Source organism: Myxocyprinus asiaticus, chromosome 2, assembly GCF_019703515.2.
Source record: "Myxocyprinus asiaticus isolate MX2 ecotype Aquarium Trade chromosome 2, UBuf_Myxa_2, whole genome shotgun sequence".
Lineage (NCBI taxonomy): Eukaryota > Metazoa > Chordata > Actinopteri > Cypriniformes > Catostomidae > Myxocyprinus > Myxocyprinus asiaticus.
The window spans coordinates 37,745,259-37,770,392 of record NC_059345.1 but is presented as its reverse complement, the minus strand read 5'-3'; the positions used below and the strand labels follow the sequence as shown (position 1 = coordinate 37,770,392).

The 25,134-nt window shown below is 42.8% G+C and overlaps 1 protein-coding gene across 1 annotated transcript in view; it reads right to left on the bottom strand.

The window, feature by feature from the left end:
• Positions 1-473: 473 nt before the first annotated feature.
• Positions 474-25,134, bottom strand: part of LOC127450086 (TOX high mobility group box family member 3-like) — an 83,737-nt gene continuing 59,076 nt past the window's right edge. The window contains exons 3-7 of the mRNA XM_051713830.1: positions 21,652-21,897; positions 12,065-12,328; positions 11,679-11,906; positions 3,938-4,018; positions 474-2,926 (exon numbers count right to left, since the gene is read on the bottom strand). Of these exons, the coding sequence (XP_051569790.1) occupies positions 2,198-2,926; positions 3,938-4,018; positions 11,679-11,906; positions 12,065-12,328; positions 21,652-21,897 (1,548 nt within the window). The 3' untranslated portion in view covers positions 474-2,197. The remainder of the gene's footprint in view (positions 2,927-3,937; positions 4,019-11,678; positions 11,907-12,064; positions 12,329-21,651; positions 21,898-25,134) is intronic.

The following is a 25,134-nucleotide window of genomic DNA, read 5'->3' as shown; positions in this document are numbered from 1 at the left end:
ATCACTGCAGCCTCTCTCTGACAAACTGCACAAGCATTCTTGAAATTAACTAATTGGGGACAAAATACAGTTTGAGAATTATATTAATGTGGAACAAAAAGGCACAAATTCCTAGTGTGTAAAATACCCCAGATAAAGACACATCACTGTCCTCACATGCTTATTGTGTTTATGATAATTAGCCTTTTCGATCCTACCTTCCCCCACCAATATTGTAGGATGGGGGCTCAGAGGTCATATTTAAAATGTAGTGACAGAGTGAGACACTGGAGAGGCGTGAACACTAATCTTAATGACACTGCTTTCAAATGCATACAACATAATACAAATTAAAAATACACTTAAACATATTTTCTAATATATCTGATGGAATAATAAATAAAATCCCTGTTCCTATTGAAATGTATGTATGAGTTGAGTGCACACAAATACAATTATATTCCCAAATAAACTGAATACTTTAAGTACTGATGTCTTTATTTTAAATCTTTCATAACTAACAAGGACACATTGAGGAAATATTTTATACAAAAGTATGGCTAATATAATCTTTGAAATGAATCAGTTCCTTGAAATAAATATTTTTGATTGTTATTTTAAATGCAAACAGTGAGACAGAGAAATATAATACAAAAGTATAGCTAGTATTATATTGATGACCTAATGCCCCTTTTTAATGTGCTTTTTGGATGGCGACAAAACTTGTAACTTAATAAATGACATGTAAAAGTTTAAAACAGATGGAGTTTCCAACCGATATGAACTGTATTTATTTTACCGTCATGTTTTAAAAGCAATTAATTTTGAATAGTATGAAAAATATAAAAAAATGAATTGCTGCTACTGTAACTCATAAAAAGTAGAAAAGAGCACTATGAGATAAAGCATGACACAGGTCAGCTTGCCAACTTCTGCTTTTGAAGCCTCACATATTAAAACTTTACAACAAGAGGTATGAAATATGTACAACTTAATTTTCTTTTATATTTACCACTGATTCATGTACAGCTGGCACAAAATACTTCCATGTCCTTTCCATGGTAGTAAAAAAAAAAAAAAAAAACTGATAAGATTCCTGTCTAACTGTCCCCATTGTGAATGTGTGGGGTATCATGGAATAAAAATGGCTCAATCAGTAAACCATTGGACTAAATTCAGTAATTTAGTCTTTTTCATGAAATATGTCTTCATTAAGAAAAAAAAAAAGAAAATGAACAAAAACATTTTTATTCAATAAAACTTCTGAGGTAAAGACAATTTATAGTGGAGTGCCGTTACTACAAGCTGGAGTGAATGAGCTTTTGAGGTTTTGTCCAGAGGAGAAGGACCTCCAAGAAATTCTTCAGCTCTTTCCTCAGAATACATACAGCAGGTCACATAGTGTTTGGAGACATGATGACTGAAATGATCTATGGAAGTGTGTCAGATAGTCCATTGTTCTATCCAGCAAAACCCAGAGTGTTATACATATTTTTATTAAATGTCACTCATGATTTCCTGTTTGATAACACGACAAAAAGAAGTATGCTTTGACTGAGGGTTTTCCCAAAAGTGACTGTTAAACAGTTCCATCTGGGAGAATAACAAGCAGGATGAGGAAAAAGGGAAGGAAACATGGTAGACTTCTGGTTGGAGAGTGCAAGAGCCATTAAAGCATGTCTCTGATGACCAGTTTAGTACTTCTGTATTGTTCAGTTTAGTTTTTTCCCTTTTGTTGAAAAGTGCCTTCTTTCTGAATTCACCATTCACAGAAATCCGCTCTTTTCATTTTATCCGGTGTTCGGATAAAACACCGATCTCATAAATAAAGCTGTTAAATAAAACCATCAGGTGTCCCTGTGATCGTGCCAAAGTGTTTTGCCCATGTAATCATGCTCCGACAGATATTAAACTCCAAAACAGAGAGAACAAAAATCAAATGAACTAAATGTACAAACAAATGACTACTGGGCACTCAAGTCTATGAACAGACCTCCCTGTAGCTCAGCCTATCTTATAGACAAAAACTCCATCCAAGACGCTTTGTTCTTTTAACACATATCATATATCCATCTAAAACAAAGGACAGTTCTTTGTAAAACATTCATATTTCTTACACACTTCTTAAGTGCAACTTAAAAAAGCAACCTTGTAATGATGCTTTTCAATAACAACTTCCTTCTGCTGATCACATGGAGTTGGGACTTTGGGTTTTGGTTCAGTAGATGCTCACTTGTGACAGGACCTGGGCGTGGGCCTGTACCTGGGAGGGGTGTGGCTGGGGAGGAGGAGGGGGTGGTGGGCTGCCGAGAGAGGTGGAGTGAGGCGTGCTAGGCGAGTGCTGCACAGGCGAACACTGAGATTGCTGCTGCGACTGCTGGAGATGCTGCTGCATTTGATGCTGCTGCATCTGCTGCATCTGCTGCATGTGCTGCATTTGCTGCTGTTGCATTTGCTGATGCTGCTGCTGCATGTGATGTTGCTGAAGCTGCTGCTGCAGGTGATGCTGGAAATGCTGCTGCTGCATTTGCTGCTGAATCTGCTGGTGGTGCATTTGCTGCTGCTGCATTTGATGGTGTTGCAAGTGCTGTTGCATTTGCTGCTGCTGTTGCATCTGCTGCATGGCGGCGTGCCGCGGCTGCATTGGTGGACTCATTTGCGATGACACGCCCATCTGCCCCAGCAGCTGTGACTGAACACTACCAGGTGTCATGTTCTGGTGAGCTACCGTGACGGAGGTGACGATCTGGTTGTTGCCAACACGCATTTGCAGAGGTTTGGGAGCGATGGCTCGAGGCAGGGCCTGCTGGAGCGCCTGTGCAGCAGCAGACATTGAAGGGTGCTGAGACAGAGGGGAAGGCATCACAAGTGCTGGGGAGAGGCTGGTGGAGGCGAGGGTCTGCTGCACCGAACGAATAGTCTGGGCCTCAGCTGACTCTGCGGCAGCCTGAGACAGAAATAGAGAGCAGTTACATGAATGTCTACACTGCTCAAATGAGCAGGCAGATGACTTCTAGTACTCAACAGATTCTTTCTTTTGTAGTGTTCTCTCTTTTATTAGTGCTGATCTGGTGACTGACTCAACAGAAAAGAGTGGCTCAGAGAAAATTGCTGCTGTTGCTACTTGCCATGGGAGGAATTTATTTTATTTAGTAGCCTAGGAAAATATCTGACATATGACTTTAAATCTTGCATATTGAAAATAATAAACTTCAAGGTTTTATGATTCAGAAAAAAGGTTAAATTTGTTTACTTATCAGCTGAACTGGGACCAATGTGAAGATGATATAAAAATTACATAAATGTAGCATGAATTACATTCTCCAGTAGCTTAGAATTTAACATTCATTAATAACAGTAGTGCTAAACAGTGTGTAAGACGATCTGCTGCTAAAATATCAGCATATAATTTAGCACAAAGTAACAAATATGCAAATGCTCCTGGCTGCCTGGCTGATACAGGGAGTTAATGAGGCATGATGGATCATATGAATCTCATATCTCATTCTAATTCATTAGCTGTATTTACTGCTATTTTTACACCTGTGCTGTGAGGGAAGAAACACATTCACTGTCACACTTTTAAGTATATAGGAGAATTCTGTTATTGAAAGACCTAATGTATTTAAACCCAAAGTCTTTCCAACTGGTTTTTAAAAATTCAATTTGAGGATATCAGTATATGTTAACCAATGCACACAGACAAATTAAGTTACAGGGAGATAAAACTGCTCTTCAATCCCTTTTCAGCTCTACATTTGTTGCTTTAATTGTAAACTTTACTTTGCAGAAGGTCTTATCTTTTAAAAATGGTAAAAATATGGCAAACAGAAATATAATAGAAAACAGGATGAAGGGAGAGAAGAAGAAAATAGAGAGGTAGACTGAAAGGAGGAAAGAATGAGAGAGGAAGGTGCTAGAAACAGAGAGATGGAGAGATATAGAAAGAAAAATTCACCTTTGACACAAGACTTGCACGGTATGCTGCAAGAGCTTTCAGGTACTCCTTCTTTGCTGCTTCTGTTTTGCTTTTGTAAACCTGCAGAGAACAGAATACTTGATGTGTGATAAACAGGTAATTAGCGGAATGTTGACTGCCAAGCATGCTTCTCACAACAGGGAGACTAAAGGCTTCATCTTAGCCGGTAATAACAAAACGAAAGAAGAGTGAAAATATCAAGCAGTCTGTCACAACATCTGACATGAAACATTTGGAGCAAATTTGAAAGTAGAAATTAAGAACACTTGTTATACTAGCTCAAGCAAGAAGACTATTGATGCTCCATAACAGACAACTCTAAACCAGAAATTCTGGACACACTGGGCCGAAAATCTAAAATTATCATTTTAATTTAGACTTTTTTAAGAATAATTGAACAAATTTTAAATGTTATTATTATAGGTGAAACCACTTTTTCTATGACAACACATTTTTATAATTAAATAGACAGAGAAGAAAAATGTGTAGACTATTAAGAAAACCTTTGTTAATTACTCTACTGGATAATGCAGCAGGAAAGTTAACAGTAATTCCAGTGACAATCTTCAGTGAACATGAAGCCAGTTCCCTATCTGTCACTCACTCGACGTTGTGTCGATGTAGTGACACAAGAGGTCACTCTTGGGAGTCCGAGACACCTCTGGTCTTTGATAAATGCCAATGAAAATTGGCCAGTGGTATTTGCATGCCACTCCCCCGGACATACGGGTATACAAGGAGCTGGTTTGCAACCACTCATTCAGATTTTCTCTTCGGAGCTGAACGGTCATGCTTATTGAGCTGAATTCTACTGTTCATTCACCTCTGCTGGATCTGACGGCGCATTTCAGCGGCTTCTCCCTCCTCTGCACTGGTGCACTGCAGAGAACGCCCATGGGCGCTTCGGCAGAAAACAAAGAGAGTATATTTTCTGAAAGAGCTTTTTCCTCTAAAAGAATATATTTCTCTAAAAGAGCGGCACACACGGAAGGTCTTTTTAAAGATGCGTCTTTTTAAAGATGCCTTTCTGGTTGTGTGTTATTCCTGGTTGCGGTCGTTATCTCTCAACTTCGGATGGTCATGATCGCTGTCTTTCATGTCTGGGCGCGACCCACACGGAGGCAGAGTTTGTGGATGGTTCATGTTCTCATTGCGAGAACATGACCATGGCAACTTTGCGGTCGCGGCTTGTTTTCATAAGAAAGCAAGCCACCCCAGTGGCTCCCCGCCTCGGTCCTTCTACCTATGGGTATGGGCTATACGGCGATTTCCCCAGTGGATAAGGCGCTCGCGGTGCACCTATGCCCGCAGAGCGCCGCCACCTGGCGCGGAAGTCCTAGGCTCCTGTCAAAGCCCTGTAGGCTCACGTCACACCTGACGGCTACAGCCTACAGTGCTGCTGGACAAGCCGCCTCTGCCCTGCATGCCATGTCTCTCCTGCAGGTCCACCAAGCCAAGGCGTTGAAAGAACTGCACGAGGGTAGTTCCGCCCCAGATTTGATGCAGGAACTGCGCTCGGCAATCGACCTCGCTCTCCGAGCGACGAAGGTCACGGCGCGGTCTCTCGGGCAGACGATGGCCACATTAGTGGTCCAGGAGCACCACCTTTGGCTCAACCTGGTCGAGATGGGTGAGGCCGACAAGACACACGGTTTCTTGCTGCCCCCATTTCCCAGGCTGGCCTATTCGGCGACACCATCGAGGACTTTGCCCAGCAGTTCTCGGCGGTGAAGCAGCAGACGGAGGCTATCTGGAACATCCTGCCCCTGTGCGGCTCAAGATCCCAAACCATGTCTGCTCGTCGCCAAGGGTGTCCCCCTGAGGTGACTGCACCGGCTCCAACGCAGCCTGCCCCTTCGGCCCGGCCCCGGCGTGGAGCCCACCGCAGGAAGCAGATGCCACCCATCTCACAGTCGGCGCCTAAGAACCCACAGAGGTTGTCAAAGTGCCCCTGAGACGGGCGACCCAAGGAAGAAGGAACCCACTCACCTGGAGCTGGTAAGAAGACCACTCCATCCCCCGGTGGAGGGCTGGGTGGAAAATCTTTTGTTGCCTTTTTGTTTGATTTTGCCGCATGCCCAAGTGGCTGCAGTACCCAACAGTTCAGCAAAAGAGAGGTTTCCTTCCTCCCTGGGTCACATACCCGGTGTGCACGGTCGTCATCACGACCACCGTCCACAGGTTTTTCCTTGCAGGATTGACGCTCCAGTGGTGGTCTTTCCGCCCCTGAGCGCCCAGCTGTGGCACATAGCCGCCCCCGATGTGGCAGTCTCCATGGGTTACGAGGACAGGCCTCTTCCTCCCCGTCCCAGGCTGTTCCGGGGGTGGTCACAAGGAGCCAGGTAAGTGCTTCGATGTCACTAGACTCAGCAAGGCCACGACGTGGTGTGGCACCTCAAGCTCCGTCCCGCCGCGAGGCCCCACCTGCCGGTACGTCCGACAACGTTGTCCCCTTGGTCCCCCTTGTGCGGAACTTGGATGCGTGGCTTGCGCCAAGATGAAGAAGGGGTTTTACAGCCCCTACTTCATCGTACTGAAAAAAGGCGGTGGGTTGCAGCCAATCTTGGACCTGCGACTACTGAACCGGGCCTTACACAGACTCCCGTTCAAGATGCTGATCCAAAAATGCATTCTGGCGAGCATCCGGCATCAAGATTGGTTCACACCTGAAGGACGCGTACTTCCACGTCTCGATCATTCCTCGACAAAGACCCTTCCTGCGGTTTGCATTCGAGGGTCAGGCGTATTAGTACAAAAGTCCTCCCTTTCGGCCTGTCCCTGTCTCCTCACATCTTCACGGAAGTCGCAGAGGCTGCCCTTGCCCCGTTAAGGGAGGTGGGCATTCGCATTCTCAACTATCTCGATGACTGGCTAATCCTAGCTCACTCTCGAGACATATTGTGCGCACACAGGGACTTGGTGCTCTCACACCACAGCGACTAGGGCTTCGGGTCAACTGGGAAAAGAGCAAGCTCCTCCCGGTTCAGAGCATCTCTTTTCTTGGTTTGGAGCTGGACTCAGTCTCTTTGACGGCACACCTTATGAACGAGCGTGCCCAGTCGGTGCTGGCCTGTTTGAAGGCGTTCAAACAGAAAACAGCGGTTCCACTGAAACTTTTTCAGAGGCTCCTGGGGCATATGGTATCCTCGGTGGTAGCCACCCCGCTCGGGTTGATGCATATGAGACCGCTTCAGCACTGGCTTCAGACTCGAGTCCCGAGATGGGCATGGTGCCACGGGACATATCTCGTGGTCATCACGCCGGTCTGTCACCGTCTTTTCAGCCGTTGGACCGACCTCTCGTTTCAACGGACAGGTGTTCCTCTAGAACTGGTCTCCAGGCACGTCGTGGTCACGACAGACAACTCCAAAATGGGCTGGGGTGCTGTTTGCAACGGGCGCGCAGCCGCCGGCCTATGGATGGGCCCGCGACTGCATTGCCACATCAACTGCCTCGAGTTGTTGGCAATTCTGCTCGCCCTATGGAGGTTTCGGCCGTTTATCCAGGGCAAGCACGTGTTAGTTCGGACAGACAACACGGCAACGGTAGCATATGTCAACCACCAAGGCGGTCTGCGCTCTCGTTGTATGTCACAACTCGCCCGCCGTCTCCTCCTCTGGAGTCAGCAGCACTTCAAGTTGCTGCGAGCCACTCACATCCCAGGTAACCTCAACACTACAGCGGATGCGCTGTCACGGCAGGTTACGCTCAGGGGAGAGTGGAGACTCCACCCTCAGGTGGTCCAGCTGATTTGGAGTCGATTCGGAAGGGCAAGGTGGACCTAGAATCCTCCCACTGCCCGCTCTGGTACACCCTCACCGAGGCTCCCGTCGGCATAGACGCGCTGGCACACAGCTGGCCCCCTGGCCTGCACAAATATGTGTTTCCCCCAGTGAGCCTACTTGCACAGACCCTGAGCAAGGTCAGGGAGGACGAGGGGCAGGTCGTCCTGGTAGCACCCTACCTGCGGTGGTAGACACGATCACTCAGGCTAGGGCCCCCTCTACAAGGCACCTGTATGCCTTTAAGTGGCGTCTGTTTGCTAAGTGGTGTTCTTCCCAATGGGAAGACCCCCAGAGATGCGCAGTCAGATCAGTGCTTTCCTTCCTGCAGGAGAGGTCGCCATAGCAGCACACCACGACGCAGTCGACGGTAAGTCCTTAGGGAAGCACAACCTGATCATCAGGTTCCCTCGTTCCCTCATGGGACCTCTCTGTAGTTCTTCAGGGTCTACAGAGAGCCCCATTTGAGCCTTTGGAGTCAGCCGAGCTTAAGGCACTCTCCTTGAAGACTGCCCTCCTGACTGCGCTCACTTCCATCAAGAGGGTAGGAGACCTGCAAGCATTCTCTGTCAGCAAAACGTGCCTGGAGTTCGGTCTGGGCTACTCTCACGTGATCCTGAGACCCTGACCGGGCTATGTGCCCAAGGTTCCCACGACCCCTTTTAGGGACCAGGTGGTGAACCTGCAAGTGCTGCCCCAGCCCTGTCATTGCTGTGTCCGGTGTGCGCTTTACGCATCTATTTGGATCGCACGCAGAGCTTTAGGATCTCTGAGCAGCTCTTTGTCTGCTTTGGTGAACAGTGGAAAGGAAGCGCTGTCTCCAAAGAGGGGTGCCTCTCTAACAGACATTTGCAGAGCAGCAGGCTGGGCAACACCCAACACCTTTGCAAGGTTCTACAACCTCCGGGTGAAACCGGTTTCGTCCCAGGTAGTGGCACGTAATACAAGCGGATAAGCCCGGGATAGCCGGCCGGGTGTATCGCTTGCACATAGCGCCTTCTACCTCCTTTTGAGCTGAAGACGTGCACCATTAATTCCCAGTAGTGTTCACAAACTTTGTTCCCTGGTTGACTTCCTCCGAGCCCTGTGGCAGTCGAGTTTTCGGAGAGACTCGCTGCTGGCCCAGTACACGTGCTAACTAAGAGTCCTGTTCTGGGGTAGGTGCTCCGCATGTGGTGGTTCCCTGTAAGGCTAACCCCATGCGATATATATCTTCCGCTAATTCGTTTCCCTGTTGGCAAACTGCGTCTTCCTTGGGCAGAGCCCCTCTGCCCCAGTCTCCATGTTTGTAGTAACTCCTCCCCCGTTGGAGACTCTCCACATGGTCGGAAAGACCATGTGACAAATTTTTCCACTTAAATACCCCCCCTCTCTTTGGGCGAGGTGTGGTCTCCGCGGTGTCTTCCCCTTGGGAGGGACACCCCCCGACTAGACCTGGCGGCCCAGTCGGATAAACCCCCTTCTTTTTTAGGGAGTGGAAAAAGAGAAGGGGAAAAGAGGCCACGACTGGGTTAAGCCTGTCTCTATCTCTTGAGTAGACGACTTGTCCCCAAAGGGCCGTTCGACACTCATAACTATGTTGGGGAGGTTACGTGTCGACCTGGTGTGCTGGCTATGAGGCACACAGTAGTCTGCCCACCACACACCGCCAGTTCACGTAACACAGTTCAGCCAATTGTGGCGTTTCGTATAGGGACCCCTAGTGTCACTACATCGACACAACGTCGAGTGAGTGACAGATAGGGAATGTCATGGTTACTTGTGTAACCTCCATTCCCTGATGGAGGGAACAAGACGTTGTGTCCCTCCTGCCACAACGCTGAACTACCCGCTGAAATGGCCGGACCTTATATCGGCTCCTCAGCATAAAACCTGAATGAGTGGTTGCATACCAGCTCCTTTTACCACTCGCCAATTTTCATTGGCCTTTTATCAAAGACCAGAGGTGTCTCGGGCTCCCACATCGACACAACGTCTCATTCCCTCCATCAGGGAACGGAGGTTACACAAGTAACCATGATGTTCTATTGGCATATTTTGTTTTTTTCACATTGTATATGGACCTGGAATGTAGAATGGATTCTTTAGTGTATCTCTTTTGTGTTCACTTTAGTTGTGATTGGATATCACATTACTCAGTCAATTTAAAGATGATTTTAATTTGTAATATATTATTTTTGTTATAATAATAATAATAATAATAATATGTGTTTCAGTCATAATTTTTTAACATTAAAACACACTTGCTTTTATTTTGACAGAACACTCCAGGAAGCCCTGCGCGTGCTATGTTTGTTTCAACAACAGAGCAATACTCATTCACTGAAGCACGCTGTGTATGCAGAGGATATACATATTTATTTAAAACTATTGTATGGCTTCAAGAGACTTTGAATATAATGAACGAGTCATATGGACTACTTTAAGGGTCACTTTATGCATCTTAATGTCATATTGGAGCTTCACAGTAATGGCTATGACACACAATAACACACATGATCAGAGCACTGGAAAATGCTCTTTATTAAAGAGCACCTATTATGGTTTTTAAACGTGCCTAATTTTGTTTTAAAGGTCTCATACAATAGATTTATGTGCATCCAAGGTCAAAAAACACTTAAATTTGCTCATAATTTAAATTGCAGCATTACCTTTTTTTCCCAGAGTCAAAAACGACTCGTTCAATGATCCGTTCTAAAGGATTCATTCTAAACTCCTCCTTTCAGAGAGCCTACTCTGCTCTGATTGGTCAGATGTCCCAGTCTGTTGTGATTGGTCTACTGCTTAGTGTAGTGTTTGAGGGCGGGTCAAAGCTGTTCGCGAGCAGCCAATGAAGACCAGAGGCAGGTTTTTTGTTACCAAATTACGTAGGTTAGTACACAAAGTAAGTCTGGAATTATTAACGACTCATTTCAGGTGTTCAGAATCGGTTCTTTCTTTTGGGAGTCAATGGCTGTGTCTCGTTTGGAAGGCTGCATGTTAGGTAGGACGCGTCCTTTGAAGGCTGCAATATACCGAGTGTCCTCCTTTAAACAAATCTAGTTAATAACGAGACGGCCTTGATAGGACGAACGGAAACGGAACGTAACATGGTTGCTATGACAACACACCACTCTTTAACAAGCATGAGCGCTTTGAGTGAGAAGGGAATAAAGTCCCTCTGGAAGGGAATGCATGAGGTACAGTTTAGGAGAGTTATAATGATGTAAAGAGAAAAGAAAATCGATTTTACAGGTGTACTTTTAGTCTAATACTTTATTTTAATTGTTTATTAATATAATAATACATATTATATACTCTGCACCCATCTACTGAGGTACTTCAACTTGGGAATTAACATTCCTTGCATTTGAACATCATATTTATGGGCAAATTGGCATCATTTTTTTTTAGACATTTCCACTGAAGCAAAGATTGTGGGTTGTGAGTGCCCATGAAGTATACACCTCATGCATCCTCCGAATTCCCGTGAAAGAAGGTCGCATTCGAAGGCTGCATTTGAAGTGTCCTACTCACTTTTCTGAAACGAGACAGCCTCGATGACGTATGCGGCCGACAAATGCGACCTCCGGAGGAGGTATCCTTCCAAATGAGACATAGCCAATAAGACATGACGTGCACTTTGATTTTTGACTTTTTTTCATTCACAAACAGCTATATAACACACTATTTGAAAGGTAATATTTGAAATACCATAATAGGTGCTCTTTAAATGTGCTAATATCCAAGAGAGCACTTTAGCGTGCAAAAACGCTTTTTCTTCATGTTAGTGTTTCTGTACCGGATTTTAAAATGACGGTTTCTATTCAATTTTTCAGAAATAGCATTTTTGTCTACTTATCGGTGCATCCCTACTCTATTTACAGAACACTCACTGCATTCAAACAAAAACTCGTGGTTGGAAGGTCCTATTATTAAACAGAACAGCAGTATGTTACCTGTTTCTGCTCCTCTCCCAGTCCATCCCACATAGAAGCTACAATCTTGGACACCTCTCCAAATGTGGCATTAGGGTTCTGGCCTTTAATGGCTGCCTGGGTGTCTCTAAAGAACAAGGCATATGCAGACACTGGCTTCTGGGGCTCATTGGGATCCTTTTTCTTCTTTTTCTTGGGTGTCTTTGGCTTCTTACCTGCGTCGGGGGCGGGGCGCTTTTCACCAATCACCTGGCCGGAAGAAAGTAGCTTATTATTAAAACTACTGTACAATTATACTTGTGTCTAATATCACTCACAAATGGGATGTTCATTTGATTTTCATTCAAAAATTATGATGAAATGCAAACTTTGAACAAAACACTTTAGTAAATTATAATGCCACTCACCCTGTTTCCTTCCTCTTGATCATCGTCATTAATAGAGCTGGAGGGAGAGGGCGTGGCCGATTTGCTGGCAGGTGGAGACGGGGATGTGTGAGCTATGTTTGATCCAGTCATATTCAGCCCCAACTGTGTGTTGATCTGTGATTTGTTGATGGTGTTAAGCTGGTTTTGAGACATTATGCCATTGGGGTTGTGCATACTAATGATGGAGCGCATCACCATGGTGGGGTTTGGAGGGTACTGACGCAGGTGGTTCTGACCAACACCCTGCAGAACAAACAGATACATACTTATTAGTCAATCATAACTCTTACATTTTTTAATTTACTGTATATTATAGTACTAGATTCAGAAACAGTTGTCATTCATACAAACTGCCTTTTTTGAGGTACATGGTTATTGTCATGACAACGATTAAAACGTTTGGTGAGTTCCATTTGTGAATATTTCGGTAATCCTCTAATTTGAGAAAAGATTTGAGGTTGACCGATATTGGATTTTGCCAATAACTACGATGTTGGAAGTACGCTGATAACCAATTAAAATCAGTAATATACTCCAATGCAAAATACACAAAGAACCCTCCAATGCTGCCTATTAAAAAAAAACAAAAACAACAAAAAAAAAACACTATTGCCAAACTATCGTCGTTGATTATTGCAGATAACCGATAATTCCAAAAGCAACTATCGGTGCTGATTAATCGGCAAAAACGGTAACTCTGTCGACCTCTAGTAAAAATGCTGAAACTTATCAGAAACTGCAGTGAGACTGACCCTTTTAAACCAAAATACTGAAGAGGCAAGATGCAGAAGCCACAAAAATCACATGCACATTTCACAATAATGTTCCATTAAGTCCACATTTCCATGGTGACCAAATAAAAATCCCATTAATTTCAGTACTCACTCTTAGGGTTGTAGCAGCCTGCACTAAACTTGTGATGTAGGCACAAACTGATACTGCTCATGTTTGGTGAAGGAAATCTATCAGAGATGACAAGCTTCATATGTCACTTCCAAATAGCAAAGAGAGTGAATATATATGAATCACTGATACAGGGTGAGATTTGAATCCTGTTAAGCTCTTTTTCACTATCGACTTCTGAATATTAGATCATGCCATCTTTATATGGGTTTGCATACCTTGCATGATGTTTAGACATGATGATGTGTTTTTTTTTTTTTGTTTTTTTTTTATCGCCTTTGTTCATTTTTCAGTTAAGTTCATACTATATACTAACTTTCTCTCTCCATCTGGTATTCAGAGACTCACACTCAATATCTGTATGTGTCAACACATCATAAAGCTGTGCACCTGGGCTTATTGGCCAGCCATGCTGAACCCTCTCTCTTAGTGCAATATTCTAACACCTTCCCTCAAAAAAAGATTACATCATCTCTTTTTTAATTCCCTGGGTGCATACAGCTTTATATTGAATCCATGCCTTATCAAAAACACAATCTGCAAAACAATAGCTGTTTTCAACATCTGTTAGGGTGAATATATTTTTTTAAGAAACATAACACTGCATAAACATAAACTAGAAACAAAAAAACAAAAAAGAGATTGAAAAAATCAAACAAATGAACAAGTTAATGACTGACAACATAAATATATTTGCATTTGTGCTAAGTTAATTCTACTTTTAGTTCCATCATTAGAACACGAGGGCACTAAAAGAGATGTACAGTAGTCTTTGTATTAGACCTGTCTGCGGTGTTCATTAGCCAAGACCATCTGTGTTTATCTCTTCAACACAGTCCCTGCAGGACTACTCAACTAACAGCTACCAATGCCTCACTAAAATCACTACAACATTTTCAATCCATCCCTAATGTAAAGAGCGGAGAACCACAGAGATGTAACACTGCCTTTTAGAGCTCATATTTATCATAAAAGTCTTTGGCAGTCTCTGTGTTCCGGGTCTTTCCCATGCGAATACATTGACATGATCAATGATTTGAACATGCTACATTCGTCAGCCGACCATATGCCCACTTACTCTTTTGATTTTTTTTTTTTTTTTTTTGTCTGCCAAAATATGTCTTCTCGAACCGACTGCTTTGGAGAATGAGGTCCTGCAAGTGGACAGAAATGGTCTTTAGTTTCAGCACTTTGATCCCTATGCACAAAGCAGAACAGATGTAGAAATAATTCCCAGACTAAGATTATGAAAAAGAGGCTGCGATTTATCTTGAAGCATGATTTGACCACATTATCTTCCCAATTCCAGACATGAAAACGAGCAATCAAACACCACAAAATGAAAACATGATGATGATTGTATATAAAATAGATATGTATGCTTAGCGCAAAAATCAGAGCATTGAAAAGAAAGAGAAGTGAATGGAACATTCAGTCTAAACCAGCACAAATGGCAAGCAGCTTTTGCTAATAGCAGCCTTTGTAGGCAATGAAAGAAATTTGATTTGTGCTGTCAAGAGTAGTTTAGCTGGTAGACTGTGTGAGTCAGTATCCGATCTGTTTATTTACGTCCCTGCTGCACACCCCTCCATTTGCATTTTGATTGGAACATTGTCTGCTGACACACAGCTCACATCTACACAGATGCTTTTGATAGTCTTCATAAATCTGTAAATAACTTCTTCTCTGAAGAGCAAAGAGGCCAGATGTGCCCTATCCTCTCCTCTGTGTGTCTGAATGTGCTTGAGCAAATGTTGCAATTATTCATACAATCAGTCTATCTCCATCTATCTCTCTGTATTCCTGCAAAAAATAATATTTTTCCCTCATATCTTTATTTCCCAACAGGCTTTAAAAGGTTTAGATTCTAGACTTTACTTTGGGCACAAAAAGCCTCCAACATTCAAGGCACCTAAAGGACATTCTGACCAAAAAAGCTCCTTGTCCAACACACTGAAACGTTTGATGACAGATGACAGTTTAGTTCTGCCTCAAATAGTATAGTCAATTCTTTCATCAAAAGCAGGAATCACAACTAAACAGTCAACAAAATATCCTTGAAAAACCTACCAGGATGTGTTCATAACCATAACATACCCAATAATGCTTTCAGATGATCAGTGATAAGAATCTGAAGATGCTGTATCAATGGCTGAGAGTCTCGGTCTGCTCTTTAAGATACCAGCCTCGGGATTTGGTGGGGGGTGGAATTGTAATTGGCGAGTTTATTAAAAGCAGATTGGTATTAGCTGTTCCAAGCTGAAAAGAATGTTAACAAGTTCAATTTCCATTCAGTCTTTCCCTAGAGCTCTTGGAAATGTTCCATAACAGAAAAAGGAGTAAAATCATCTATATGGTAATTATGAGGATGAATCTTACAACTTTGGCCAGTGTGAAAAGGTCAGCTCTATTATGGATAGTTTATCAGCCCCCCCGCACATATTCACAGCTGCACTGGAACCCTGACCAATATATTGCTTTATTTTTCAACCATTTATGGGTACCTGCATAACTTGTTCCTCATGAAAAAAAAAATAAATAAATAAATAATAATAATAATAATAATAATAATAATATATATATATATATATATATATATGAAAAATTGAATTTTGAATGCTTGCAGAGACCATGGTAGCGTGAAGATAAATTGTTTTCTACTTCTATTTCACCTCCACCTACTCACTCTCCTCTATCTATCTTTATTTATAAAACACACACACATTTTCCTGTTTCATGCAGCTCATATACTGTTCATGCTTAGTGCATCCCAAACTATTTGCACCCTTTGAAAAAATGTCCAATACATCCATCCAATGTCTTAAAAGGATAAGAATTATGTCATCATTTACTCACCTTCATGTTGTTCCAAACCCATAGTCACTAGTGACTTTCATTGCACTTTTCCCCTATACAATAAAAGTGAATGGCAACTGAGGCTAAAACATCTCCTTTTGTGTTCTATGGAAGAAAGAAAGTCATATGGGTTTGGAACATCATGAGGGTGAGTAAATTATGTTCCTTTAAAAAAGATAAGTCTACAGCCTTCCCCTCTTCTTTTCTCTGCTCCAGTTCGTTCTCATCTCATCTCTTCTCCTTTCCTCTTCCCTCTCTCCGAACTCTCCCGTTGCACTATGGGTATTTAAAACTTGTTCAACATGATTTCATTTCATTTCAAGTACTGGCTGAGAAAACCAAATTGCAGAATCAATCACGCAGAAGGTCAGGCTGAGACTTCATTACAAGTATTGCATGCCTGCATGAATATCTTTCATTTCTTACTGGCCCAATATGTCACAATGGCTGTCTGGCAGAAAAAAGCAGACGAAGAAAGAAACATGAAGGTGGAGGGGGGTGGGAGGGGGATCCACTTTCAGAGATTGATGTACAACTGATGTCACAACTACTCAGCTTGGAGATAAGATAACAGAAAGGTGTAAAGAGAAAGCATGGGGGAAAGTATGTGTGTATATATGTGTGTGTGTGTGTGTGTGTGTGTGTGTGTGTGTGTGTGTGAGTGTGTGTTTGGTTTTGGGAGGAAGAAAAATATAGTTTCTGCAACACTGATCATATTTTCCATTTTATTCACAGACACAGCAGTCAGAGTTTGTCGGTTTGTGAGGGATCACATTTAAAAGACAAGCTGAACCATTGCAGTGTGCTCTGCAATCCCACCAACATCTTCTCTGTACAAATAGGAAATCTTTGTAAAGAGACAGAGGCTAGTAGCCATTCAATGAGCCACAATTCTATTTTTTTTAAACTACCTGATAAAATTATCTGTCAACTCCATTTATCTATTTATTTGTTCAATCTTTCATTCATTCCTAACTTAAAAAAATTATAATAATGCATCACATGCATGCATAACAAAGAAATGTCAGCAGAAAAATTAACAGTCTTTGGATTGTTGTTGTGACTTTTCCATCCATGCCCACGGTCTCAAGAAAGATCCTATAATAAAAAATGGGAAGGGTCAGAGGTCAACTTGGCCCCAAAAGGTCTGGAATGTTGTTAAGGCACCTTCGATTAAAATAAAGAAAGAGCATGTACATACTGTGTATGTTAGACAGATGTATTTTGCTGTTGCATTGCATCTTGTTGTTGTTCCAGTATCTTGCATATTCATTATTATTGGCTGTTATAACATACTGTTACAAAAAGTACAACAGATGGCATAGTCAAAATATAATGCCTCATATTTTGTAATTATGTGAAGACTCGCTGGCCAACTCGAAAGAATGCTCAGAAAGCGCATCTCTATGGCCTTCCTTCAGGTTACTGTAATTATCTTAATAAGTGCCCACTACTGTTTTCATCATTGCTGGCTGAACCGTGTTTTCTCAAACAGCAGTTGGCTTGACCAGAGATGCCATATCCGTCGTGTTTTTAATACATCGTGTTAAGTTGAAAATAGTTCTGAAGACCCTGCGCTCCATCTAGCTGTTTGAAAGGAAGAACTCGCCTGGTATGTGTGCGATTCTCCAGAGTGTTGAGCACGGTCTCTTCTCTGGACAGAAAGTCACAGTGCAATGTGTTGGAGTTTGTTGCTGTGATGATTCAGACCACAAACTACCACTGAAAATCATGACATAATCTCAAAATTAAAAACAAGGCTCCTCTTTGACACTTTTGGGTATAGTTGTCACTAAATTTCGAATTTAGTGAAAAGTAACATCACGCACAATCATTATCAATCATCGTTTTCATGATCGAGCATTGCTGTCACTTCCGAGTACTCGAATATTCGTGCCCATCCCTAGTCAGTTGCTGACCCTGGTTGAAGCAACATAATCGAGAAGGCACTGTTTTCTTGAGCAGCACGAGACAGCATACAGACATGCATTTCACTTCTCTACCGCCCCGCCTCTGTGTTCCGTTCGCTGTTACATAGAAATCGCAAGATTTATTAAAAAGTTATATAAATATGTTTGAATCCGGGACCACTAGCATCAAAACCAAAGATCATACCGGACTGACACTGAAAAGGTTTATTTGTTATTTGGGTAAAACTTTACACTAAGATTCCATTCATTAACGTTAGTTAATACATTAGGTATCATAAAGTAACAATGAACAATATACTGTACTCTGTACAGCATTTATTAGGCCTAATCTTTGTTAATGTTAGTTAATAAAAATACAATTGTTAATTGTTAGTTCAGGTTAGTTCATAGTGCATTAACTAATGTTAACATATACAACTTCTAATTTTAAAAATCATTTAAAAAATACACTAACAATGAACAATACTTTTACAGCATTTACAAATCTTGTTTAATGTTAGTTTCAACATATAGTAATAGATTTTTAAAATCAAAAGTTCTTTTAATTTACATTATTTAATGCACTATGAACTAACATGAACTAACAATGAACAGTTGTATTTTTATTCACTAACATGAACTAAGATTAATAAATGCTGCAAAAAATACTTGTAACACATAAAATACGGTCAAGGAGGAGGTGGGAACCGGCTGAACAGTAAACATAAAATTTAATGGTAAACTTAAAACCAACATAAACAAATGTGCAGCGCGGCCGCGTGCATCTCTCTCTCTCGAACCGGCGCCTCCGGCCACCCCTATATCTCGCTCTCCCGCTGATCAGCTGATTCAGTGCCGGCCATGCTCCATCACGGCCTGGCCACGCCCTCCTCCTCATCACACTCCTCTCCTGCCTGATTCAGGCCGGGGTGCCACCAGTCTGACTAACTCCCCCCCATCTCAGGGGAGACGCTGCCCTTCCGGCCATTCTGTCAGCCAGTGGCCCACCCCGCCTCCTGTGAACCTGGGGGAAGAGACGAGGGGAGGCATGGGGAGAGGGAAAGGGTGAGCGGAGACTCACAGAGAGAGAGAGGAGAGAGAGAGAAGAACTTGCTCGCCGGCTCCCAGACGCGCTGTCGCCCGGTCCTCAACCACTCCTCCATCCTCTGGCGGATGCCAGCTCATGCCTCCCCCGGTGGACCGCAGTGAGTCCTCCCTCCACGACAGCGCATCCCTCCTCCCTCCCAGATTTCAGCACCACTGTAACAGTCTGAGGATGGGAAAGGAGGAGGCGGGAACTGGCTGAACAGTAAACATAAAATTTCATGGTATACATAAAACCAACATAAACAAACGTGCAGCGCAGCCGTGGGCGTCTCTCTCTCTCTCTCGAACTGGCGCCTCCGGCCGCCCCTTTATCTCGCTCTCTTGCTGATCAGCTGATTCAGCGCTGGCTGTGCTTCATCACGGCCCGGCAACTCCCTCCTCCTCGTCACAATACTGTATATTGTTCATTGTTTGTTCATGATACCAAATGCATTAAATAATTTTAATGAACGGAACCTTATTGTAAAGTGTTACCATTATTTGTATAGTAATCTTTGTGTATGACTGGGGCGGGGGTTCGCCAAATCTTTGGTTCCTCATCAGCTCCTCGTCAGTTCTGAGAGCCAGTAAGAACTAGACTCCAACGAGAAAGAGGCACAGGAGCTTGTTAAGAGAACAGATTAAATAAATAATGACTTCACATTCAAGATCCTGCCAGACTTCTTCACAGCTGAAAAATTGATTTTACCAAGTTGGCTTTGGCCAGCAGCATCTGCGGCTAATTATGCCTTACATGCATGCAGCATTAGAGAGAAGAAATTAGAGCAATAGCTGGCAAAAATGTAGAAACATGAAGGGCAGTTGAAACTAGCACAGGTACGCTGTTCTGTTTTATCTCTAACAGGAGGCTCATAGAATGATCTGATTTAGTTCCTCAACCACAGCACATAATGCTGTTGCTTCTATCATTTTTTGAGGAGACATAAATATTTGGTTTATGCCCTTGCCGGCCATCTATCTGAAATATTACATCAATTTGATCCTGTATTGTCCTTCTTGGTCTGTCAGACTGCATTAGATATAAAAATACATCACTGAAGGACAATGTTAGGGGTTACAGTGCCAACTTCTGCTAGCCCTTACCAAGTCCTTCATAAATGTGAAGCATTGACTCAAATGCACAGCACTGTCTGTACCAATCCCAGAGAGCAGGTCAAACTGAGATCAATTCTATTAAGAGAATAGAGACAAAGAGTCCTTCAGGAGGACCATGAGTGATAAGTGATAGTGAAGAATCAGAGTCACAATGCCACCAGAAACAGAGCAGGGTGCCCTCATTCTCCCCAAACCCTGCTAATACAGTCTCCACACAATCAGAAGCGCTGTCCACAGAAATAGCCGCTAAAGAGGAATAATGTTGGAGAATCAAATCTAATCCCTTCACAGTGCAGTGAGAACCATATGTGTTGTAATTGTGTCAAGGTTCCGTTTTTCTTCCAGATGCATACGAGCTTAACTGACCATGAAATGAAAATTCTTTAGGCAAAAAGCCTTCCGGCGGTCACTTATGCAGCACAGATATTTTAAAAGCTGCAATTATTTTACTTGCTAGCAACATGGATGGCCAGGAAAGGAGAAGTAAAATTTGATGGTGCATGTTCATATTGGAATGTAAATAAAGATATATAATTCTATATATACGTATATTGCTGTACATGTTGGGAAAAAGGAACTATTTTGTATTAAAATAAAAGACTGCTGCAATGAAATGTTGCAATGTCAAACTCTGCAATATTCATGAAAACTCCTGGAGGGAACAAAAGAACATTAAATCCCTGCTGCACATCATCTGCTGGCTAATGTCACTTTGTATCCTTTTATGTATTCAAATTTCTTTGACAGCGATTTCATTTCTATAATAGCAGTTTTTAATATAGTCTGGCCATGGCATTTTCAATACTTTCTCTTCAGTGAATCCATGTCGGTGGCATTTAAGAGCCATTTCTCTATCTGAATTAACAGCGATAAAAGCTTGATCGTAAATCATGATTGTTATGGAGTGAATGATTGCCTAGACCTTTATTTTATCTTATATATTAGTCATCACAGTGAAACAAGTTTAAAGAATAAATACATTCAGCTAAATCTGAGTGTATTTTACTGGCCACATTGTCTGTTAGCAAGACTGTTGTCTCTTAAGTCTCTGTTCTCAGTCAGTACGTTTACATGCACAGTTATAATCAAGCTACAGTGGGGTTTTTTCGGTTTTTGCGTAGCCCAGCAACAGTCTTCCTTTGACTGTCCAAGTAAACATGATGCAGTGCATAATCAAACATTTGAAGGACGGACATCAGCTGAGGAACTGTTAAATTCACGTTGTGTACCAGCCTTTGACAAGGCCAATTGTGGTCTGATTAACATGTCTACTAATGGAGGAAGCTGAGTTACAATCGCATTATCTAGGTCTGTTAGTCTGACTTTTCAAAAATCAGACTGGTACAATTACAAGACATTTAAAAAAGTCTGACTGAAACCAAACTTCTATGGTGCATGTAAATGTACTAAGTGTCTACAAGTACTAATCCAGGTTTATAACAGCAAATGTAACACCAAGGTTTAACCACATTCTTGATTTGTTTTGCAAAAACACCTTTGGCAAACTTATTTGCATTTAGAGGAGGAAAATAACTGAATTTAAAACTATCCTTAAATTCAGATGGTGCTGTAAGCTAAACGTATTGTAAACTGCAGAAACCATTTTTTCCTTCGCATAACAACTCCCTTCAACATTTGCAAACAATAAAATCTTCAAAATGTCTCATGCAAATATAAAAATAACCTGATATTTACCCTGGGGTGTCCATTGTTAATTCCTTCCTGCTCCATCATATTTCTGGAGATGGTGATTGAGGGGAGCTCCAGGCTCTGAGGTGGGAACTGTGGGGTGAACAACCCCCGCTGAGAGTTGGGGTGGTCAGGTAGCCCGGGGTAAGGCGAGTTCACCTCCTGGAGGCCCATACCAGGCTCTATCTCAGGAGGAGGCGTGATGGGGGGAATTTCAAACTCCTCATCACCAAAACTTGGAGTATGGAATGTCTAAGAAAAAAGGGGAGAAGATGAAAATCTGAAATGCAAGGACTGATTTTTGCCAAAAATTTTGACGCAGGTTCATCAACAAGGCCATGAAGTTGATGATTAAATGGACGGAGAATTCTACAACATGTGCACTACAGCCTGTGATTGAGACAAATTCCTACCACCCACACTAATTATCACTGTGTATGTTCTTAATAATATGTTACAAGGACAATAGCTGCAAAAACTAATCACAGCCTACTGATTTCTTATAAACTAGAAACACATTTAATCTGAGCTGTGTTGAGAAAACTTATTTAACTCTAGTAAAAGAAAATGTTTATCCTAACTCAAAACATTACAATCTCCATGAAACAGGGTGAGTAAAACAAGACATGTCACTCTGAAATGAAATATTGTGCTGCCATAACACTAGCAGGAGGACATGATAAAAGCTACTTAATCTGAGCTGGATGATGTTGGTTGGAGGAGAAAAGGGAGTGCTGGGTGTGATGGGTTTACAGAACATTCACACAGATTCTTTTGGCTGTCAAGAAGTGTCGCACTTTGTTCTTCTCAGTTGCACCTCCAAATCTGCTCATCATATGACCAAATCCCTCTGCTGGTGAATTACAGCCCATCGTCACACTTAATTTACTTATGTTTGACTTCTTGGAGATGCGATTGCACACCTGCTCTGGGCTCCTCCTCCTGACCAAGGAATTCTCTGTCCTCCTCTTCTCTATATCTTATCTTTCATGTTCCCACTTCAGTTGCTCACCACTTCTTCATTCGCAACCTCTTTTTTTTCTTTTTTTCCCTTTTAAATGCAGTATGTGCACAGGGAATATGCCAACACAATCTTTGATTAGAACATATTAATGTTCCTCTTACTTTAGTGCAAACACACACACATACACAAACACACACACACACACACACACACACACACACGTATACACTTGAAATTTATTCATTGCATGCATGAAAACATCCAGCCGAAGGGAAAGGCTAATAATTAGCTCTTATTCCTCACCTCTCCCTATTTCTCACATTCTCTCTCTTATTTTACTTTTGTTATGGCTCCATTCGAGCATTTAACTTTCAACCCTTTTTCCACAGCTGTGAGGCGCAGATCTTGTAAAGGCAGTGGTGTGTTTATCATAGTGAGAGCCAGAGGCTTGCAGTGCCTAACAAATGTTCACATTACCTCCAACTAAAGCCATTAGTGGCCAGCTCAGCTCTGTCTCCCAGTTCTCCATTAACACACAGCTACAAACTCATGTTCCCTCCCTGTGGCATTACAGCAGTTAATAGTGTGTTAATCAAAACATCAGCGCTGATGCATTAATAATAAAAATTGTGTCACGAAAGAGGAACGCTCCAGATATCATAAACATGGAAGTAATCATGGGATAATACCATATTGGAATTACTCTTAAAGGGATAGTTCACCCCAAAATTAAAAATCTGTCAGTAGAATTTCAAAAAAGAAATAAAGAAAACGGAAAAGACAGAGAGAGAGAGAAAGAGAGAGAGAGAGAGAGAGAGAGAGAGGAGAGGTGCTCTTTTCATTTACTTTACTTCATGACCTTTCTCTATGAATCAGACCTGCAGTGCCAGCATGTTTTCACAGTACAATACACAGAGAGAAAGAGTGAGAGAGAGTGTGTGTGAGAAAGAGAGAGACAGAGCAATACACCGACCTTAATGTCTCAACAACGACATTCAAAGATCAAATATAAGGTACATATAGTCTCTTTTTTCATCTTTTTCACATCAGAGAATAACTAAAATGACACTGACCTTTACAAATAACAAAACAAAACACTGAACACCTGACTGAACAAAATCAGAGAAGAGAGACGGCAGAGATTAAGTAACATCTTCTCTGGGAGACATTGAGTATGTTGGTATGTGTTTGTGTGTAATTGAGAATTGAGATGTGGTTGTGGCTTGTCTGGTATACAGAAGCTGACAGTTGTCAGTGTAAAGCTGGTTGTAAGGAGGTTCAAGGAATGAGGAAGCGGGAGACGGTGATTCCAACTCAGGAATGTCACTTTTATTGACAACAAAAACACGTTCGCATAAATGTGCAACGGTATAGCTTCACATAAAACTCAAGTTGCAAAACGGCAGCAACCAACACACACGCAGCTTCACAGCTGGGCTCTCTCTTGACTGCCACCGTCTCCTCTCCTTAAAAGCCCCAATCACACCTCACTGAAACACAAGACAGGTGTTAAGCACAGGTGGCAATCATTCAGCATTCATCTCCCCTGCTTCACTCTCCACAGCACGGCGCTCGGCCACGCCTCCACCTCCACACTGGTGTTGTGGGATGGCATGGGAAAATTAACTGTATGGTAACATAAAGGTAGCTGATATGGGAGAATGTGTGTGTATGTCGTCGATAGATGGTAAAGTACATGTATATGTAAAGTTGACTGAATCCTGGTCAGATTCAGATCCGGTGGAGGAAAGCATATTTCCCTTTCGATTTTGGCCACTTACATCGCGTCGCTGACACTTATGGGAAAAACTCCTTTTCTCAGATTTCTGAACTCCTATTGGATCACGGCAATTCAGATGCAACTGAATTGAGCCAATGGCGTTCGCGTCCACTCAGCCAATGACATTGAGCATGCAGCGCTCAGCTTTCTACCCACACTGTGAGGCAATGTGCCTTAAAACGCTCCACACTCGGATAGCGCTATATAAGCGCAATGACCCGACCACTCTTATTCCGTTGCCTCCCCTGTCCCTCAAGGACCTGGGAAATGACGATGCTCAATGCGAGGATATGGAGCAAACGGATTGTGAGGCTGTACTGCCGGCTCAGGTCCCACATGCACCTACACCCCCACACTCTTCTTCCCCCGTCCTGTTCACTAAAAGTGTTCGCCCGCCCGACGGTGCTTCCGCCGTCATGCAGTTCGGCAGCAGTGAACACGGAGAGGAGGACAATGACGACGCCGTTTCTCTCACAGCTTCAGACACTGTCACCTCGTCCGCGTCATTAGAGGACGCTGCTTCTCACTAAGGCTATAGACAAGCTGGAGCTCGAATGGTCACCTCCGTTAGAGCCAACTCGGTCTTGGCTGGATGAGTAGTTTTTGCTGGGCCGCCAAACTAAGACCACCCCGCACAGACCTGGCCCATTTTTCCTCGAGGTCCATGCTCTCCAAATTGTGGAGTTCATACTTGGCGAGTCTGCACCTCTCCAATACAGCAGCTTTCACATCCGTCGACCGCGGA